The sequence below is a fragment of the Myotis nattereri genome (genome assembly GCF_964212035.1).
Source record: "Myotis nattereri genome assembly, chromosome: 11".
In the NCBI taxonomy this organism is placed as follows: Eukaryota; Metazoa; Chordata; class Mammalia; order Chiroptera; family Vespertilionidae; genus Myotis; species Myotis nattereri.
This window is the reverse complement of record NC_138086.1, coordinates 5,431,207-5,449,435: the sequence shown is the minus strand read 5'-3', so window position 1 is coordinate 5,449,435 and position 18,229 is coordinate 5,431,207. Positions and strand designations below refer to the sequence as shown.

Here is an 18,229-nt window from a genome sequence, read left to right as displayed (position 1 = left end):
ACATCATTACATAAAAGGGTATGGTCTTTTTTTTTTTTAGTTTTATTCATTTCAAATGGGCCGGATCCTGCCCGCGGGCCGTAGTTTGCCCACGGCTGTCTTAAGACAACAGTATTCTTTCAGATATAGTATTTCAAAAAATTTACAATTCTTCTTTTAGAGAACAACAAGGATGACAAAAGATTAAAGGTGAAATGAGACTGCAATTTATAGTAGATATACACACACACACACACACACACACATATATTTATTTCATTTATTTTTTTGCAAAGAAAAGGTGACAAAGTTTATATTAGTCTGAGTTAACTTAACCAAGATAAAAAGAGAGAAAAAGAAAGAATTCTCATTCAATGGGAAGTGAGAGAAGAAAAAAAATACTTTCAACATTGTAATTTAACATTCATAAAATAAGATTCTGAATTGCAAATCATTGCAGGAAATAGAACTAGTTTGTCTTAAAATAGTCAAGCATCTCAATCACAACCATTAATCTCAAATAGTTAGCTCTATTAAACCTTTTCAGAAGAAACATTTAAAATTACAACAAAGGGTCCAAAATAAAGAAGATGTGAAAAGATCATTCAATTGGTAAACTAAAACCCCCTGTGGCCATATTGTCAAGCAAAGTATCTGGTGAAAAATACAAGTGTTACACGGGCAGTTTTACATTGATAAAAGGCATAATATATGTATCAACAATGGCCTGACCTACTTGCTCAATAACAGCCACAAAATAAGTTTCTTAAAAAAAAAAAAAAAGTAAAATACAAGGAGAAATTGATATGAAAAAGCATAGAAGTCAATTTTATATACATCCTTATATGCTGTTGAATCAGCTAACCAAAAAATAAGGACTGAAATGAAATTAAAAACAAATATTACACCTTAAAAAGTCACTATTTCAAGTATCAAAATATTTGCCAAAAAAAGCACACTGGTTAAACTATCTGATTAAATACAATTAGGGCAGAAATGAACATGCTTAAAGCACACCCTAAAAATAAATTAGGTCAAATGTATATAAATACAGATAAGCTTAAAATTATAACGACTTTGGGGACAGCTAAAACTATAACTCAAGGTAAATTTATAGTTACATATCCTTTTCCTTTGAAAAAGCGAAGAAAACAAATTACGATTCAGCTTCCTAGTTCGGAGAAAGAAGAAGGCAGGCAGAGGCGCGGCGGCGAAGACCAAGTGCGAACGTACACGTCAGTCCGACAGCAGGTTCTCCTCGGACGGCAATGCGGCCGGAGAGCCAACCACACCACCGCGTCCAGCAGACGCGGGGACCGGAATCGCCGACGGGCGGCCGCACGGGAGGGCAGTTAAATGGAGACGACCCCTCCCTCCCCTCCAGTGCCCACCCACGGAACTCCCCCCCGCCGCCCACGGCCAGAGAACCAGGTGAGTTGCGGCCAGGTCGAGGCGCCGATCCTCACCTGGCCCGGGGTGCGGCGCAGGTGCTGGGCTCGCTCTGCGCCTCCCCCCTCTCCCTCTCCCGCACTCCATCCCGGGATTCTCCCGACGGGCTCGTCCCCCTAGACAGGACCCCGCCCCCGGAGGACAAAAGACCCCTCCCTACCCCCCGGGCCAGCGCCTCGCTCCCTCCCTCAGGCCTCCACACCTTTCCATCTCCGGAAGGTGCCTCCGCCTGGAAGCCTCCCCGGCCCTGGGATCCAGGGCCCACCTCGGCCACCCAGCCACCCCACTGGAGGAAGGGAAACCTACACACGCCGACTGGGAGGGCAAATATAAGGGCCAGGACAGGGGTCCAGAAACGCATTTCTGAGTCAACGGGCCACGAATGGGAGGCTGCAGAAGGACCACAAATGTACTCTTGGAGGATGATGTGTTTTCTGAGAACTTCAAGTTTTTCAGGGAAATGCTACCCTAAAATAATTAATAAAATGTTAACTGGCCTGCAAGGTGCTGCAGTGCAGGTCTCCATACCGTCATTTAGCACTTGTGCTTATCACTGTTAGTCCCAAGTGCTGTCAGATAGAAAGAGGCAAGATCTGACCTAGTAAAATCGCGGTACAAAGGAGCAGATGCTCGGCGGACCGGACGCAGGTACCTGCACCGCAGCCCTCAGCTGAAGATCCACAGAGTAGCAGAGGGTTCTATCTCCATTCACAGCTCGTGGCAGTAGCTGCACCAGCAAACAGCACGCCAGTAACTCACAATGAGGAACTGCTGGTCCTTATTTTAGCGACCACTAGATCGGTACCCACCATGGTGCACCTGTGAACAAAGCTGCTCAGAGCTACCCAGTTACATCTAAAGCTCAAGGGCTGCCTGCTGGCCTTCTGAGGTCTCATTTCTCTGAACCAGGAAACACGGTCATCACGTATCAATACTGTTTTTATAGAAATACCTGTACAAAGGCATTCTCAGTACCAACATCACTAAAGCCAAAGAAACCTAATGTGCGGGCCTGGACCTGAGATAGTGCCTGTCTACTAAACTGAGACCTGGCTGTTTTGTTTCAATGCAAAACTATTTGTTAGATTAAATGAATATTTACTCTATAAATTCTATTTAGTTTTATTTTTAAAGTCATTGTAATTACTGTAGATAAAAGAAGTTGATTCCTAGCTTCGTGTCTGTCCTATAAAATTAAGGTTATAATTTTTAAAGCCCTCAGCATGAGGGGAGTGCAGACACTCGAGTCTCCAGGTTTTTAACATCTACATCCAAGTACAACATGAAAATGAGACTCAGCAATATTTCTTAATAATTCTACAGAGCAAAGCCCTGCTACTCAGTGCAATAGGACAGCCCAGGGAGATGGATAATGTAGAAGATGAAACATTACACTGACATTAAGGAGACCTGAGTTCTAGCTCCTATTCTGCCTTTACAAAACAGTAAACTTGAACAAGTGAGGCTCTCACCGGCTCATAATCTAGAATTTGTTAAACTATACAGATTTCAAAAGAAGCATGTGAACTACTTTTATGATTGATTCAGCCTAGAGAACATTCAAAGAAAGGTCACAGTAAATGTCTTTGTAAATATCTCCTAAACAGGAAAAAAAAAGCAGTCAGTTGAGAATTAAAGGTGGGCACACAGTGCAATATACAGGTCTTATATTATAGAAAAATGTACAGTTGAAACCTATATGATCCTATTAAGCAATGTCACCCCAATAAATTTTAAAAATTAATAAAAATAAAGGAGTTGTTCTTACCTTCTACTTTAAATATTTAAATATTTTGTGCTTCCATGGACAAATAATTTGTTTACCTGATACTATACTAACTCCCCCCATAAGGAGAGTTGTCAGCCAACCTATAGGTTTATGGAGACAGAACCTCAGGAAGCTTAAAGAGATCAGCATGGAACACTCAGGGTCATAAATATGCAAATACCAAAATAGATGGAAGAACAGAGAATCACTGACTCAAAGAATATCCAGAAAGAATTAAAAATAACTGCAGAAAGACAGAGTGTGTTAACTGGAAATGATTTAGTAATGTGATATGTACGATCAATAATGATATGTACTATGTAATATCAAGCATAATATCTTAACTGATGGAAAAAATGTCTATAGATCTTGTCTCTTAAAATCCAAGAGAAACTTTAAACAACACCTAAAAAAATTAATATCTAAGTCAATCATCACTTACTAAAACCACACGGGGGAGGCACAATATGCATATACTTATGCATATATATATAATGATTCCAAATAGTCAATGCAAGTGTTACAAACATACATACATAAAATCACTGTAAAACCACCTAGAAACTTCCCTATAGAAATTCAATGTATTTTATCTCTGGATTTTAAATTTTAAAAATATATCTCCGTTTCAGTATCCTCATATGGTGATACTATCTATTTCAGACTTTCTGGGAGGATTAAAGATAAATCATTTACAAAAAAATTTTAAGCCATAAATACTTATGCGTGTTAATAGATTCAGCAGCATTTTGTAACAGCCTGAAATTGTAAACAACCCCAATGTTCACCAACAAGCAATTCAATAAACAAATCGTGGTATCTCCACTACTTGTCAACTATATGGGTGAATCTCAAAATAATTATACTGAGTTTAAAAGCCAGAACAAAAAAGAGATTATATACCATATAATGTTCTTTATATAAAACTCTGGAAAATGCAAACTAATGTACAGTGAAAGAAAGAAGATTGCCTGGAAGATAAGGGTAGTGATTGGTGAATAGCTGGAGGGACTCACAGGGGCACCAGAAAACTTTTAAGGGAGATGAATATATTTATTATCTTGAAGGTGACAATGGTTTCATAAGGGTATATATGTGTCAAATTATAGACTTTAAATATGTACAGTTTATTGTATATCAATTATGCATCAATAGAGCTGTTTATTTTAAAGTTGATGGCAGTGTATATAAATTTGTGTAAGTATCCGGTTTGTCTGCTCTATATATTTAAAAAACATACAGATGCTGATATTTTTCTTAAAAAAATAAACAACTTACTTTGCATTTCCAGCCATTGGTTGGTACTGATTTCATAACTGGTTGAAGACAAAAAGTATGATACCCTTTGTCACACGTATCACACACTAGCATCTTGCTATCTTCTCCCGATTGTCTAAAAAATAAGATAGCATTAATGATGCCTGACCTTTAAACTTATGTTTGTAACATAAGTAATCATCTAAAGAATCAACTCTGGGATTGCCCAGTTCATAAACACCTCAGTGTCTGTTTTGTCCATGTGCAGATAATGACAAAGGCAACCCCTAGATGTGACAGCATTCGTCCCAAGCTCCCTACAGGCTTTTCCTACTGAAAGCTCACCTAGGGTGCGCCTGCTTTAGTCATTTGGGGATTCCACAGAGAAGGAGGGGTTAAGGCAGGATGACTGACTCTGATCTTTAAGTATCACATACTATCCTCTCTTGGGAAGGAACTATAACTGATAGTTGATGCTGAAGGAACACCCTTCAGAACAGTGAACTGGGAAGACACAGTCATAATAAAAGGAGGATCAAATCTGGCATCAGACCTATCTTTATATTCAACTGCTGTTTTTCTAGCTATGCAACTCCTGAATAACTTAGACTTGAGTTCTCTTGGTTTCAGGTATAAAATATGAATAATTACCAAAGGTTACTCTGAGAATTAAATATAATTCTGGTTGAAGAGCTTAGAATACTCATTAAGCAGTATGTACTAAATAAATAGGTATAAGAATTACAATCTTATAATTATTAACAACTATACTAAAAATAAATATCTGCCTTGATTCTTGGCTATTAATCACTCTCAGATACTAAGAATTTAACTCAAGAGGAGGGGAAAGAAAACCTGGGGAATGCAAAAAGAGCGGAGAGAGGAAATGCTGAATTAATCCTGGGGATAAACAGAAGTAAAACGGAAGATGGGTTAGTTGGTCTCCAGTTATTTCTTATTCTACATATAAAATTGCATATTTTGTCTCTTCAGCTACATGGAAAGATCCCATAGGAAAAGCACTCTTTCTTCAAGTTCTCATATTCCCTCCCAAGAAACCAGGCACAGATACAAGGTACCAAATAAATGTTTATTGATATTTTCTTTAATTTTTACCACAATATAACAGCATTTGGTCCTACTTATTCCACATAATTCTGAGATACTGATGCTTTGTTAAGAAATTAAATTATGAATAAAACAGACTGGTGGGCATAATTTCTCCTAGTTAAAAAAGTCCTCAGCTTGTAAATAATTTAAAGACTGCTGTAGATGCAGGTAACATCCCCAATCTATCATGCTAATTAGTAGCATGAGGAAAATAAGTCACAGAAAAGACTGGAGAAATGACTGAAGGATGGAATAGAACAAATAGATCACCCCATTGCAAATGTTTAAATGCCATACAATACTCTGTTTCAGTATTGTGGTGACTAGGATCTACTGACCATAACTGTCTTTCAGAGAGATATAGATTTTTTTAAAAACAATGATCTTAGTTTAATTGTTCTTCCTGGAAAGGAAGATGACTCACTTTCAGTAGTTATGTTCATTTTCCTATTAAATCCCCTCCCCGGTCTCCCTCTAAAGAAGTTGCTTTAGTTTTCTAATATTTATTTTAAATTGTTAATATTACTCATTTTAAAAATTGTTGGCAAATTTAAATTAGCTTTTTAGGCAACCAGAGGAATTTAAATTATTAAAATTACTTTTGTGTAGCCTTTGTTTCAAAGTAACATAAATGTTAATACACACCTAGCATTTATTTCTTAAATTAAGACATGATGAAGGCGATGTGAATGAATATAGCTGCAGTCTGAACAACCTTTAGCACATCACACAAACCTCTCGGACCTACAAATAAGGTCTCTCACAAACTCAATACACACCTGTGAGTTGAAATTAAAACTTACTTGCAGTTCTGGCACACTTTGCACTCAGGACATTGCCAACCTGCACGTTTTAATGGAGTAACCGCTATATCCAGGCACATTCCATGATAGTGCTGACCACAAGTAGTACAAAAGAACTGATCTAACAGGTCTCCCGGGCTGTCGCACACTGCACAGTTTGCATCTTCCTTTGCTATAATTAACAGTAAAACAATGAAATTGTTGTATAAGAATTTGATAATTTTCTGACTTTACAGTTTAAAAATCACTTTAAGGGAATTTGCATGGTAAATCTTTCAGACACTTTAAGTTATCCACATTGAAGTGATATCCAATCAGAATATGGTCTCCATAGAAACAATGCAATATATTTAATCTAAATGTAATCACATTCAGTTTAATCATCTGGTTTTGCAATTTGTGCCTATATGTACTTGAGACCAAGCAGTTCTGATGTAGTCTTATATCCCTAGTACCAGTGACAATGCTGGGTGCCTACTTAATGCTTCATATATGCTGCTGGAAGAACCAAACCAGTAAAGTATCAACTGAGACATTGGTAGTGTAAAAAAACAACAACAACAAAACAAAAAACATTTTATTTGGATGTTAAATATGTTCTGAAATTAACAATAGACAAAAAAATTAAGAAATGTTAATATCCATTAGATTAAGATGCATCTTAAGCATAAACAGACTAATTTTTATTTAACTCAAAAAAGTTTTTTTAATACTGAAAAATATTGTATGAGGGAGAACATTATAGATGGAAGCTACACATTCATACCCAAATACAATACTTCATTCACTATTTCGATATTCATCTATATTGATGGCAAGCTGTTTTAAAAAGCATTAAATTCTATATAATTATGGACATCATCTATCTCCTAAATGTAGATCAAAAGAAATGTCGCTTTTTAGCAGTTCTTTTACCATTAAAACAAAAAAATAACTGTAATAAACTGCCTTGCCAAGTACATAGTTAAACTCATTCACATTACAAAATAAGGAAATAATGTTTTCTAAAATCATACCAATTTGATAGCTAGATATAGATATATCCTACATAATAAAAACCTAATATGCTGTGTCCAACAGTTGATTCGACCAGTTGCTATGACATGCACTGATCACCAGGGGGCAGGTGCTCCAATTGGTAGGTTAGCTTGCTGCTGAGGTCCAGCCTATCAGAACTGGGCCAGATGGGCTGGACACGCCCTGGAGCCCTCCCACAGTCTCTCCCTACCGGTGCACCGGTGAGGTTCCTCGGCCTGGCCTGTGTCCTCTTGCAATCCGGGACCCCTCAGGGGATATCGGAGAGCCAGTTTCAGCCCAATCCCTGCAGGCCAGGCTGAGAAACCCCACTGGTGCACAAATCCGTGCACCGGGCCCCTCCCTCCCCACACAATTATGCCTATATCGGACACTTAAGGCCTCAACTAAATGGTCTGATTAGCTGATTACCTAGGATTGTTTTAAATAGTATATATAATTTTTTTTCTTTTTTGTATTTTGAAGGTTTCATCAGTCCTCTCTGACTATAAGCCCTTTCTACCTTCTTTCTTTCCCAGTCGAGCATCTTGAAACCATGTAATAATCTATTCCATTTCCTTATACCAGTCAGCAAACTGGTTTTGTAGGCCATAGAAGTCTCTGGTGTAGAAACTTTTTGTTTTTATTTTAGAGTCCTTTTAAAATGGTAAAAAGCCATTTGTAGCCTGAGGGCAGCACACAAATGGGCCCTGGGACTGAGATGTACCTGGCCCCCAAGCTGGACCCCCTGGTGGCTTCACACCCACCATTCATCTGAAGATACTTTAATGAGGCTACCAATGACCTGTGAGCTCCCAGGGTCACTTTTTGGACCTTACCTTATTTGCACTTCGCAGCATTTATATTACTAACAAAGTCCCACCCTGAAGTAAGATTTCTCTTTCCTTGGCTTCTAGGGTGGCCTCCTCCTCCTGTTTCTCCGTAAGGTCCCCATGCCGCCACCTCTTCCTCCTGGGTTGGCTTTTGTGCCTCTCTCCCTCTAAATGGTAGGATTGCATCCTGTTCTTTCTTTTCTAACTCCCCATGCCTTCTCTGTGTGATCACATCAACTCCCACAATTCCAATTCCCCAATGGATATCGCCAGCCCCAAACTTCTTTCTAAACCCCAACACACTATTTGCAAGTCTTCCTGAACCTCAATAGCCAGATGTTCTAAAAATATACACTCAATGCCTCTAAAATAAAACATTTTTAAAATCTAACCCCCCTCCTCCCTCTTCTCTCAACCAGCATTAGTATCACTGTTGACCCTTTAACTCTTTCCTGACCCAACACAGCCACTGGACACCAACTCTTGTTGAGCCAACTTTCCCTGTCCCTGTCCTTCCATTTGTACAGCTGGGTCCTTGCACTCCCTGCTGTGGTCAGTGCAATGTGTTCTGAATGGAATCCCTGCATATGGTTCTGATCTGCTCCCTAAATAATCTAACTATGCATCTAACTGGTTATGCCCTGCTGAAACTAAAACTGCACCAGTACTTCCTTTTTCACCTAAAAGTGAAAAAATAAAAACTTTCTAGTATGAGGCAAAAAAGAAAAACACAAAACAAAAAACCATTTCCTCCCTTTCCAACTGACTCTCAGGACCATCCACCAATTCCTAATCACGTCAAGCAGTTTGCTGCGCACATAACATTCGCTGCTGCTCAGTGCCGTGTACTTGGACACCTTCTATCCCAGGGGTGGACAAACTTTTTGACTCGAGGGCCACAATGGGTTCTTAAACTGGACCGGAGGCCGGAACAAAAGCATGGATGTAGTGTTTGTGTGAACTAATATAAATTCAAAGTAAACATCATTACATAAAAGGGTACGGTCTTTTTTTTTTTTTTTTTTTTTTTTTTTTAGTTTTATTCATTTCAAATCCAGCGGGCTGTAGTTTGCCCACGGCTGTTCTATTCCCTCTGCATGAAATGTGGTTCCCTTGTTGTGCCCCGAGCCCATCCCAAAGAGACCTTCCAAACTCTGCTCACTGTCCCCAAATATGAAATATTACCACTCCTAAGCAACTATGTGCATAGTTGTTGAATATTCTTTTCTCCATATGCTTAGAAGAAACTCCTCTATAAGTAATTATAACACAATACTGTGCTCCCTTGAAGGGCAGGGACCTTGTCTTTTAGACTTTGCATCCTCCACTTCCTAGCACAAATAAAGTCTTATTAAATATATAGTTTAAGTAAATAACTTGCTTCTAAAGTCACTTTTAAAAGAATCTTTGATTGATAGGCATTAATTTAAAAATGGAAATGTTGCCGAAACCGGTTTGGCTCAGTGGATGGAGCGTTGGCCTGCGGACTGAGAGGTCCCAGGTTCGATTCCGGTCAAGGGCATGTACCTGGGTTGCGGGCATATCCCCAGTGGGGGATGTGCAGGAGGCGGCTGATCGATGTTTCTCTCTCATCGATGTTTCTAGCTCTCTATCTCTCTCCCTTCCTCTCTGTAAAAAATCAATAAAATATATTAAAAAAAAAATGGAAATGTTATAAATTAGTTCATTTTTTGTAAGGGTGAATTGTTTTTTCTTAATACTGAAATGGAGTGCCAATATTTACTCATTCAAGCTATGGACATTTAAAAACTAGTCTTAGAACTATTTGCTACCATCAGAACATACAGAAATTGGGGCAAGTACTGGACTCTGATGATCAGATACTCAATTCATCTTTCTATTGTAATTTTCCAGGAATACTGCCCAAGGTCCTTCCGTGGAACTTCCTAGAGTTTGACTCTGACACTTCCACTTACCATTGCAGCCACCAGCCAATGTGGCTACAAAGCAAATGAAATTCAACCAGTCCAAATTGAGATGAGCTGCACATATAAAACACACTCTGGATTCCAAAAATATATTAGGGGGCAATGTGTAATATCTCAAATATTTTTTATTGATTACATGTTGAAATATTACTATTTTGTATATACTGGTTAACATGACTACTAGAAAAATGACAACTGCTTCTGTTGCTCACATGATATTTCTGTTACACAGTGAGCGCTATTTTATATAGCAAAGCCCATTTGGCACCTAGATACATGTGTGTCACTATGGCAGAGATAACTTCTTCATTCTATTATAGATTCCAGCAGTTCCTTAATGACAATGCTGTCATATTATTTGATTAGTGTGGGTCATTAGTAGTAAATTAAACTAAGAAAACATCCACAGGATACACTGGGTCCAGAAACATTTACTTTATGACATATAAAAATAATAACAGCAAAAAAGTGCTACATAAAGAAACAGAGTTCATTCCAACCACTGCCCAATCCGGGAGAAGATACATGCAGAAACCCTAGCACTGCCTATTACAGATCATACATAAGAAGATGATATTACTGGACAGCTTAAGCGTCTTGTCTCAGGTAAGTATATGTACACAGACATACATATGTGTCTGCACACCCCAGAGACATTAAGTTTGAAGCAATAATCCAATAACTATGTGAGATTTTTCTTTAAGCAGCTAGAAAGCAGAAGAGATTGGGTGTAAGACTAAAGTTAATCTGAGAGGACAAGAGTGAAGTCCAGGTCAGTGTGGCTCCACGGCCACGCTCTTCACTCCTCCTCAACACAGACTCCCAGTGGGAGGGCAAAGAAGGCGGAGAACATCTGAGCATGTACAAAAGCAGAAAGCGCCAGCACAGGCATGGAATGAGGAAGGTAAATGACTGGGGGGGAGGAGGAAGAGCGGGAGAAGCAGAAAGATAGACTTCGGACAAGGTCACTGCCTAAGTGACAGCTGTGACAAGAAAAGAGATGGAGGAAAAGGCAAAAACAATGAGCTCAAAGTAGAAGGGAGCTTACCATGGATCCTTCACGTTGGTCAAGTTGGGAGGTGAGACTATACTGCTTACCAGTGTCTAGAAGCACGTAAGAATAAATGTGCTGGTGTAAATAAAGAGTGAGAAATGTCAAAGTGATGTCAGATAGCATCAGTTTAAGAAGGACTACATCAGCATGGCTTCTGCTTGGCACGACAGCACCGACCATCGACGCCGTCACTGCTGGCAGAACACTGTGCCAGGTGGCTGGCCTACCATGGGGCGTCTCTAGAAAGAAAACGTAAATCATGGATGCTGCCCAGAGAGGCTGGCCCTTATGGTAGGTAGGCAGGTAGGTAAGAAAGAAAGGTCAGGGGACTGACAGAATGTAGGGTAACAGCAAAGCAGTAGGACTTTGTGTCCAGAAATACAAGCACTACCAAGAAATGAAGTCTGGAGTTAAAAGCTTAACAGAAGTAAAGGAGTGAAAAGCTGAGTGGTGGCAATAAATACACTGGAGAGGGGAGACGACAGAGAGACAGAGAGAGAGAGAGAGAGAGAGAGAGAGAGAGAGAGAGAGAGAGAGAGAGAGAAGGGGGAGGGGAGGAAGGCATTCCCACGTTTAAACCCTGCAAAGGGTCACACTGCAGACAGAATCACATCACAACCTGCCCTGTGTGACCCAGCCTGTGTTCATCAGGGTGTTGCCTTTACTATCCACCTAGAAGACACTATGGTACAGGCACACTGACAGCGACTGTCCACAGCTGTGCCAAGCTCTTTCCTCAGGCCTGTGCAGTGTTGCTCCACCTGCCTGAATGCTCTCCCCACTGCTCCTGCATGGCTGGCTTCCTGCATTCAGCTCTCCCTAGGAGGCAGCACACTCCTCAGGAAGCACGCTGGCCGTGTCTCCACGACAAGCATTCGGTGGGAAATTTCCAGACAAGGTCCATGTACATCATCATCAGGACAACAATGCTGGAGGTATGGCCAGCATCCATCCATGACACAGAGCGCCCTGCAACTGCTTTCTACTGAAAGTCCTGGCCTTGCTCGCTGACCCTGTCTTTGTTGGGATTTCTTTCTAATGGTGTCCGTGTCTCTGTTAGATTTGTCAACTTCCATAAAAAATGTCAATCTTTCTCCTAACTCAGCTATCACTCTAACATATTGCTCTACACTTAGCCATCAGTATTCAATGTATACATATAACTTGAGCCTTAGATAAGAACTAAAATCACTACCTTTCTGTAAAGTAATTAATTTAGACAAGGTCCGATGCCACATGATATTCACTGACTTGTGTCTTTTCACTTATCCCCCATTTTTGAGACATAAAAGTTATGTACTTTGTGCTATGACACACAATTACAACAACTAGAAAGATTTTATGAAGACTAATGCATGGTCTTGTATATTATAGAAATACATTATATCTCCAATATTCTCTATATTCTTGGGTTAAGATGGATGGTCAGGAAGTTATGTATTTAGACTGCATTTTGCAAAATCCCCAAGAAACTGCATTTCCTCGGTTGGGCTTTGATTTTATACCACTAGCTTATTTTGAGGTCTGTTATAAAAAATTGCCCTGTGGGATTTGCTTCTTACACTACAAGGCAGCTACTTGGAGACAGTTTTAACACTGTAGCATGTAGTGTACATACAGTCTCAGTATCAAGTGAATTCTTGTCATATTGCTATGAACCAGGTAACTCTTCGTGCTGATTGCTGGAAAGCTCTGGAGCCACATTTGTAGTTTAGGTTGAGGAAGTGTGCATTTAACTTGGGTACTGGCCTCACCATTACCTTCGTGTTTATCCTACCTGTATTTTACAATGGCCAAATTCCCTTGCTTATTTTTAGTTTTATTTTAACCTACCGTTCATGTATTTTTATGAGTCTACATAAATCTATTTGGGAACAAGAAACAGTACCAATAATCTCAGAATATCTTTTGGTTTTATGTTGCCGGCATGAACCTTTCACTCTAGGGATGAAAAAAATGATGGCAAATCATCTCACCTCAGTTCTGACACGTCATTACTTTACAAAACAATTTATGATCTCTCACACATAAATGAGGTCTACGCTGTTAGAACCAGTCTGCAGCACGGAGCAGTACAGCCATTAGGCAACAAAACACCTAACATTGGAAACACAGTCACGGAAAAGTTTACACACTGTTTACTGAGCTCTAAAGCATGACTAAGTACAAAAGGCTGAGTAAAATTCAGATTCATAAATACATACACGTTGTTTTGTTCCACTGGCAAAGTGTAACGAACCACCCAGAATGCAATCAACTCTAATTTAAACTAGCATCGTAGCTTGTGCACCCGGTGAAGTGATTCACTGCATGAGGTCTTAAAATAACACCCGGGAGAGTGGCTATGCATGAATGTTCTTTTTCTCCCAGATTTTAGTGTATAATCCAAAACATTCTTAAAACTTTAAATCCCTCCCCAGCCTAAATACAATTGACATTAGGTTTTGCCTTACCTATAATTTACACCTGTATGGTGATTATACGTGTAGACACAAAATAATTTTAACTGAATATAAAATTATGGTACTAAATAAAGATAAAAAATAATGATTATGAAATCTAACTGTACTTGAGAATACTTCAGTTTATGCCTCATAAATATAAGTAGCTATATTTATGTTTCACAGAGATGAAAAAGATAGGGAAAAGCCTTTATTGACATTGCTAAGAAATAGGTAAAGCTAGCAATTAGGTTAAAAAGACTGAATAAAGCATTTCACTATGAGATTGGAAATACAATTTAAGAGGGAAAAAGATCCCAAAGCATATATGCTCTTTGGAAATCCATAGAAATAAAAAGTTAAGATCTGTTTCATGACAAAGACAGCAAAGAGTCATAACTTTTGGTACAACATGAAATTCAAACGTTTAAACATTTTTCACTTAATTAAAAAATACTGTCTGGAAGAGAAAGGAAAAACCTGAAGTGTGGTTGCAGTGAACAGAGAAGACTCAGAAGCTGCAGGGACAGGCTCCACAAGGACCAGGCCGGTCTCCAGAGCGCAGAGGTCTGGGGTGACCTATCAATAGTGTGCCTCCTGCAAGAACGCCTGAGTTGGAGATTTTCAACCTTCTTCATCTCATGGCACATAAACTAATTACTAAAATTCTGCGGCACAACAAAAAGTGTATTTTTGCCTGACCAAAAAAAAGGTATGGTTTTTGATTCATTCACACTGGATGGCCAGTGTTGTGTTGGCTGTTACCATTTTTTTATCTGACAATCTAAGGGAAAAGAGGTCAGTGCCCCTGACTCAGTAGTCAGATGTTGCATGTTTTAAAAGTCCTTGTGCGCACGGTTGAAAAATCTGAGTCAATCAGCTTCCAATTTTCTAGCTGGGTGCTGGGTGGTTTTTAGTGTAAAAGACACTGAATACTGTTTAACTTTTTAAAGGACTTACTTTATAGTGCATATTAAAATACTATATACTCAGTATTTCTATTTTTTGACAGTGTTTTAAAAAAAATTTTTAAGAAAAACCACGTAAACTACATTTGAATTGCTGAGGAAGTAACTTTTTGCCTTTAACTTCAATGACACTGTTGATAACAGATTTCCCCCAAGGACCTCTGGCAAGGATCCCTCAGATTATCAAGATTATACAATGTTATCTTCTAGAACAAGCAGAGTGACACTCAGGGAGTGATGACATGCATTACTGTCAGTGAGTACACTGGCTCATATCTAAGAATGTGTCTAAGTAAGTGCGCTACTTACATCTTTCAGGAGCTTGGTCGATGTGCTCTGGACAAAGAAGGAAGAAGTGGCTGACGTCCTGGAAGGTGCCGGCCCCCACAGCACAAGGGTAATGGTATGTCTGTGTACATTTCTCTTCACAGCATTTGATAGTGGCTCCAAGGTGCTTACAAAATGCACATCGCTGAAGGGGGGAAAAGGGAAAAGAATTTCTTCATAAAACCTGGTAGAGGAACATTCAAATGCGGGACTAGGAAAGTATTAAAAACCTTTGTACATCACTTGTAAAACTAGTTGAATCTGCAGAATAGCAAATAAAGGATCTGTTAGAAATAATAAGATCTAAGGTACTCAATTCGATGCCTGGTATAATAGTCTCATCCTTCCATTCAAGTTTACAAAGTTAGCATTTCGCTTTTTCACTGACTTTGTACAACTAAATTTTCAAAAATATCAGTAGTATGGTTAAAAAGGCAGGTTTCTAGTTGAGCATTACTTTCGTAAGTGTTTAAATACCATCAATAAACAAGTAAAACGAATATAGAGTCTAAAACATCTATCATCCTGCCTAAAAATCAATAGGTAGTAAACTAGTCAATCAGGGCAGGTTAATGAGGGACAACTATATTGTTCAAGGCAACAGACTGACACATTTCACTGTGGTAATTCACTTTAAGTTTCTTAATAAATGCCAGGAGTGTAAAGAAAAATTAGGTCATGACTATCTCCTCTCCCCTCGCTCCCACCAATTTCAATCTGATGCTACTCTTACAAGCAGTAAGAGCAAAGAAATAAGGCCCCCATGATCAACAAAGTAAGTCTAGAGCAGTGGTTCTGAACCTTCCTAATGCCACGACCTTTAATACAGTTCTTCATGTTGTGGTGACCCCCAACCATAAAATTATTTTCGTTGCTACTTCATAACTGTAATTTTGCTACTGTTATGAATCGTAATGTAAATATCTGATATACAGGATATATTTTCATTGTTACAAATTGAACATAATTAAAGCATAGTGATTAATCACAAAAACAATATGTAATTACATATGTGTTTTCCGATGGTCTTAGGCGACCTCTGTGAAAGGGTCGTTCGACTCCCAAAAAGGTCGCGACCCACAGGCTGAGAACGAACCGCTGGTCTAGTGTGCAAGAAGTCAGTCTGGACGATCTACGATGCTTTACTTCCTTAACTCACCTTTCCCTAAGAATGACTGGCTATCCGCCCAAGCCCATTTTGGACATCATTTCTTTTGTGGAGCTTTTGCTGTGAGGCCTACACTGTCTAGTGTAAAACCTCCCTCTGTGTAGAAGAGGCTAGGCTGTCCTTGTTACATTAACCTCTGAGTTAGCATTTATGCCTCTGGCATGGTGATTTGTCTTTTCCTCCTGTTCCAACATCCCTTGGTAGAAACTGGTAGTCCTAGTTTGTTCACGTAGCACCACGGATGCTGCTGACAAAGAAAGACCAGACATACATATCCTAAGAGGATCTCACCCTCAGGACTCACATTCGTGCGTGCGGCTCACCAGCAGCACAGCTGGAATACCTAAAGCCAAACAGGATGGTCTGTGGGAAACCGAGCCTCAAGGAACCACAGACATCTTCACATGCCAATGTTGACTCTACATGTCAACGTTCATGTGTAAACCTCCATAAGATAGCACATGCCATCAAAACCTCATAACTTCAGGTCCTCCACTTCGAAACAATATGAGGAAGCTTAGCACCTTCTGGTGTGTCTGCTACACACTGAGTGCAGCCAAAAGACCACAGCAGTTTTTAAGTCACTCGTAAATTCTAGCTGTATCTGTGACATTTTAATTTTTTATAAAATCCACAGACTAATGCACATTTTAGTTCTTTTTTGTACTCAAGGGCGTTACAGCATTAAAAACACAGAGAAGTTCAGCCAGTGTGGCTTAGATGTCACCAATGTTTCTCTCTAAAAATCAATGGAAAAATATCCTTGGGTGAGGATTAACAATAACAACAAAAATGAATGTAATATAAAAAACTCAAAGTATCTCTATATCGCTGTGGTGAAAAGATGATGGCAAAAAGCAATAATAATATTAAATCTCATTTTTTTATCTACTAGCTTTGAATGTTTTATACTGGTATAGTTATTTTGGATTCTTTTAAATTGGTGCACAAAATAAACAATATTCTCTTTTTCTTTTAACTTCTTCAGTTAGAGGAAAAATTCATCAAAATTAAAAGAAAAGATACTATGGATTAGGGAATAAACAAAAATTTTATACAGATATATTATAAAATGCTACTGAAAACAAAGAACATTGAATCCTATCTCATATTCTCATATCATATATATAACTTAACTATAAAATGGATAAATAACCTAAGGTAACTTGGGAATATGCAAAGCTTTTTGTTTTTTTTTTAATATAAGGCATAATGAGCATAACCCATAAAAGAAAAAACTTAGCCCTAGCCGGTGTGGCTCAGTGGATAGAATGTCGGCCTGCGAACTGAAAGGTCCCAGGTTCGATTCTGGTCAAGGGCACATGCCCGGGTTGTGGGCTCAATCCCCAGTGGGGGGTTGGCAGGAGGCAGCTGGTCAATGATTCTCTCTCATCACTGATGTTTCTATCTCTCTCTCCCTCCCCCTTCCTCTCTGAAATCAATAAAAATATATTTTTAGCCCTGGCCGGTTTGGCTCAGTGGATGGAGTGTCAGCCTGCGAACTGAAGGGTCCCGGGTTCAGTTCCAGTCAAGGGCATGTACCTTGGTTGCAGGCACATCCCCAGTGGGGGGTGTGCAGGAGGCGGCTAATCGATGTTTCTCTCTCATCGATGTTTCTGACTCTCTATCCCTCTCCCTTCCTCTCTGTAAAAAATCAATAAAATATATATTAAAAAAAATTTTTTTTTTAAAAAAAGAAAAGAAAAAACTTATCTAAGTGGCAAATGACAAACTTCATCAAAATTAAGCCCTCTGCTCTTCAGAAAGCACTAAGAAAATGAAAACGAGTTGCAAACTAGGCAGGAATATTTATAAAATGCGTCTCTAATAAACAACTTGTATGAAGAATATATAAAGAATTCTGACACCTCAATAGTAAGAAGACAAATTCATTGGAATAGGGTAGGGGTAGAGGCAAAAGATTTGAACAAACACTTCGCTAAAGATACACGATAGCAAGTAAGTACATGAGATGTTCAATCTCAGTTATCAGGAAGCAAAAAAGAAGCCCACAAGGAGATATCACTGAAGGAGAACAGCTAAAATTCAGAAACACTGACAATTTTCAGTGTTAGCAACACCATAGAGCAAATGCACCTCTCACTACTT

At 39.0% G+C, this 18,229-nt stretch overlaps 1 protein-coding gene across 1 annotated transcript in view; it reads right to left on the bottom strand.

The window, feature by feature from the left end:
* Nucleotides 1-18,229, bottom strand: part of KMT2C (lysine methyltransferase 2C) — a 260,224-nt gene that overhangs the window by 117,941 nt on the left and 124,054 nt on the right. Inside the window, exons 7-9 of the mRNA XM_081101731.1 lie at nt 14,935-15,097; nt 6,367-6,538; nt 4,475-4,589 (exon numbers count right to left, since the gene is read on the bottom strand). Coding sequence (XP_080957857.1) covers nt 4,475-4,589; nt 6,367-6,538; nt 14,935-15,097 — 450 coding nt within the window. The remainder of the gene's footprint in view (nt 1-4,474; nt 4,590-6,366; nt 6,539-14,934; nt 15,098-18,229) is intronic.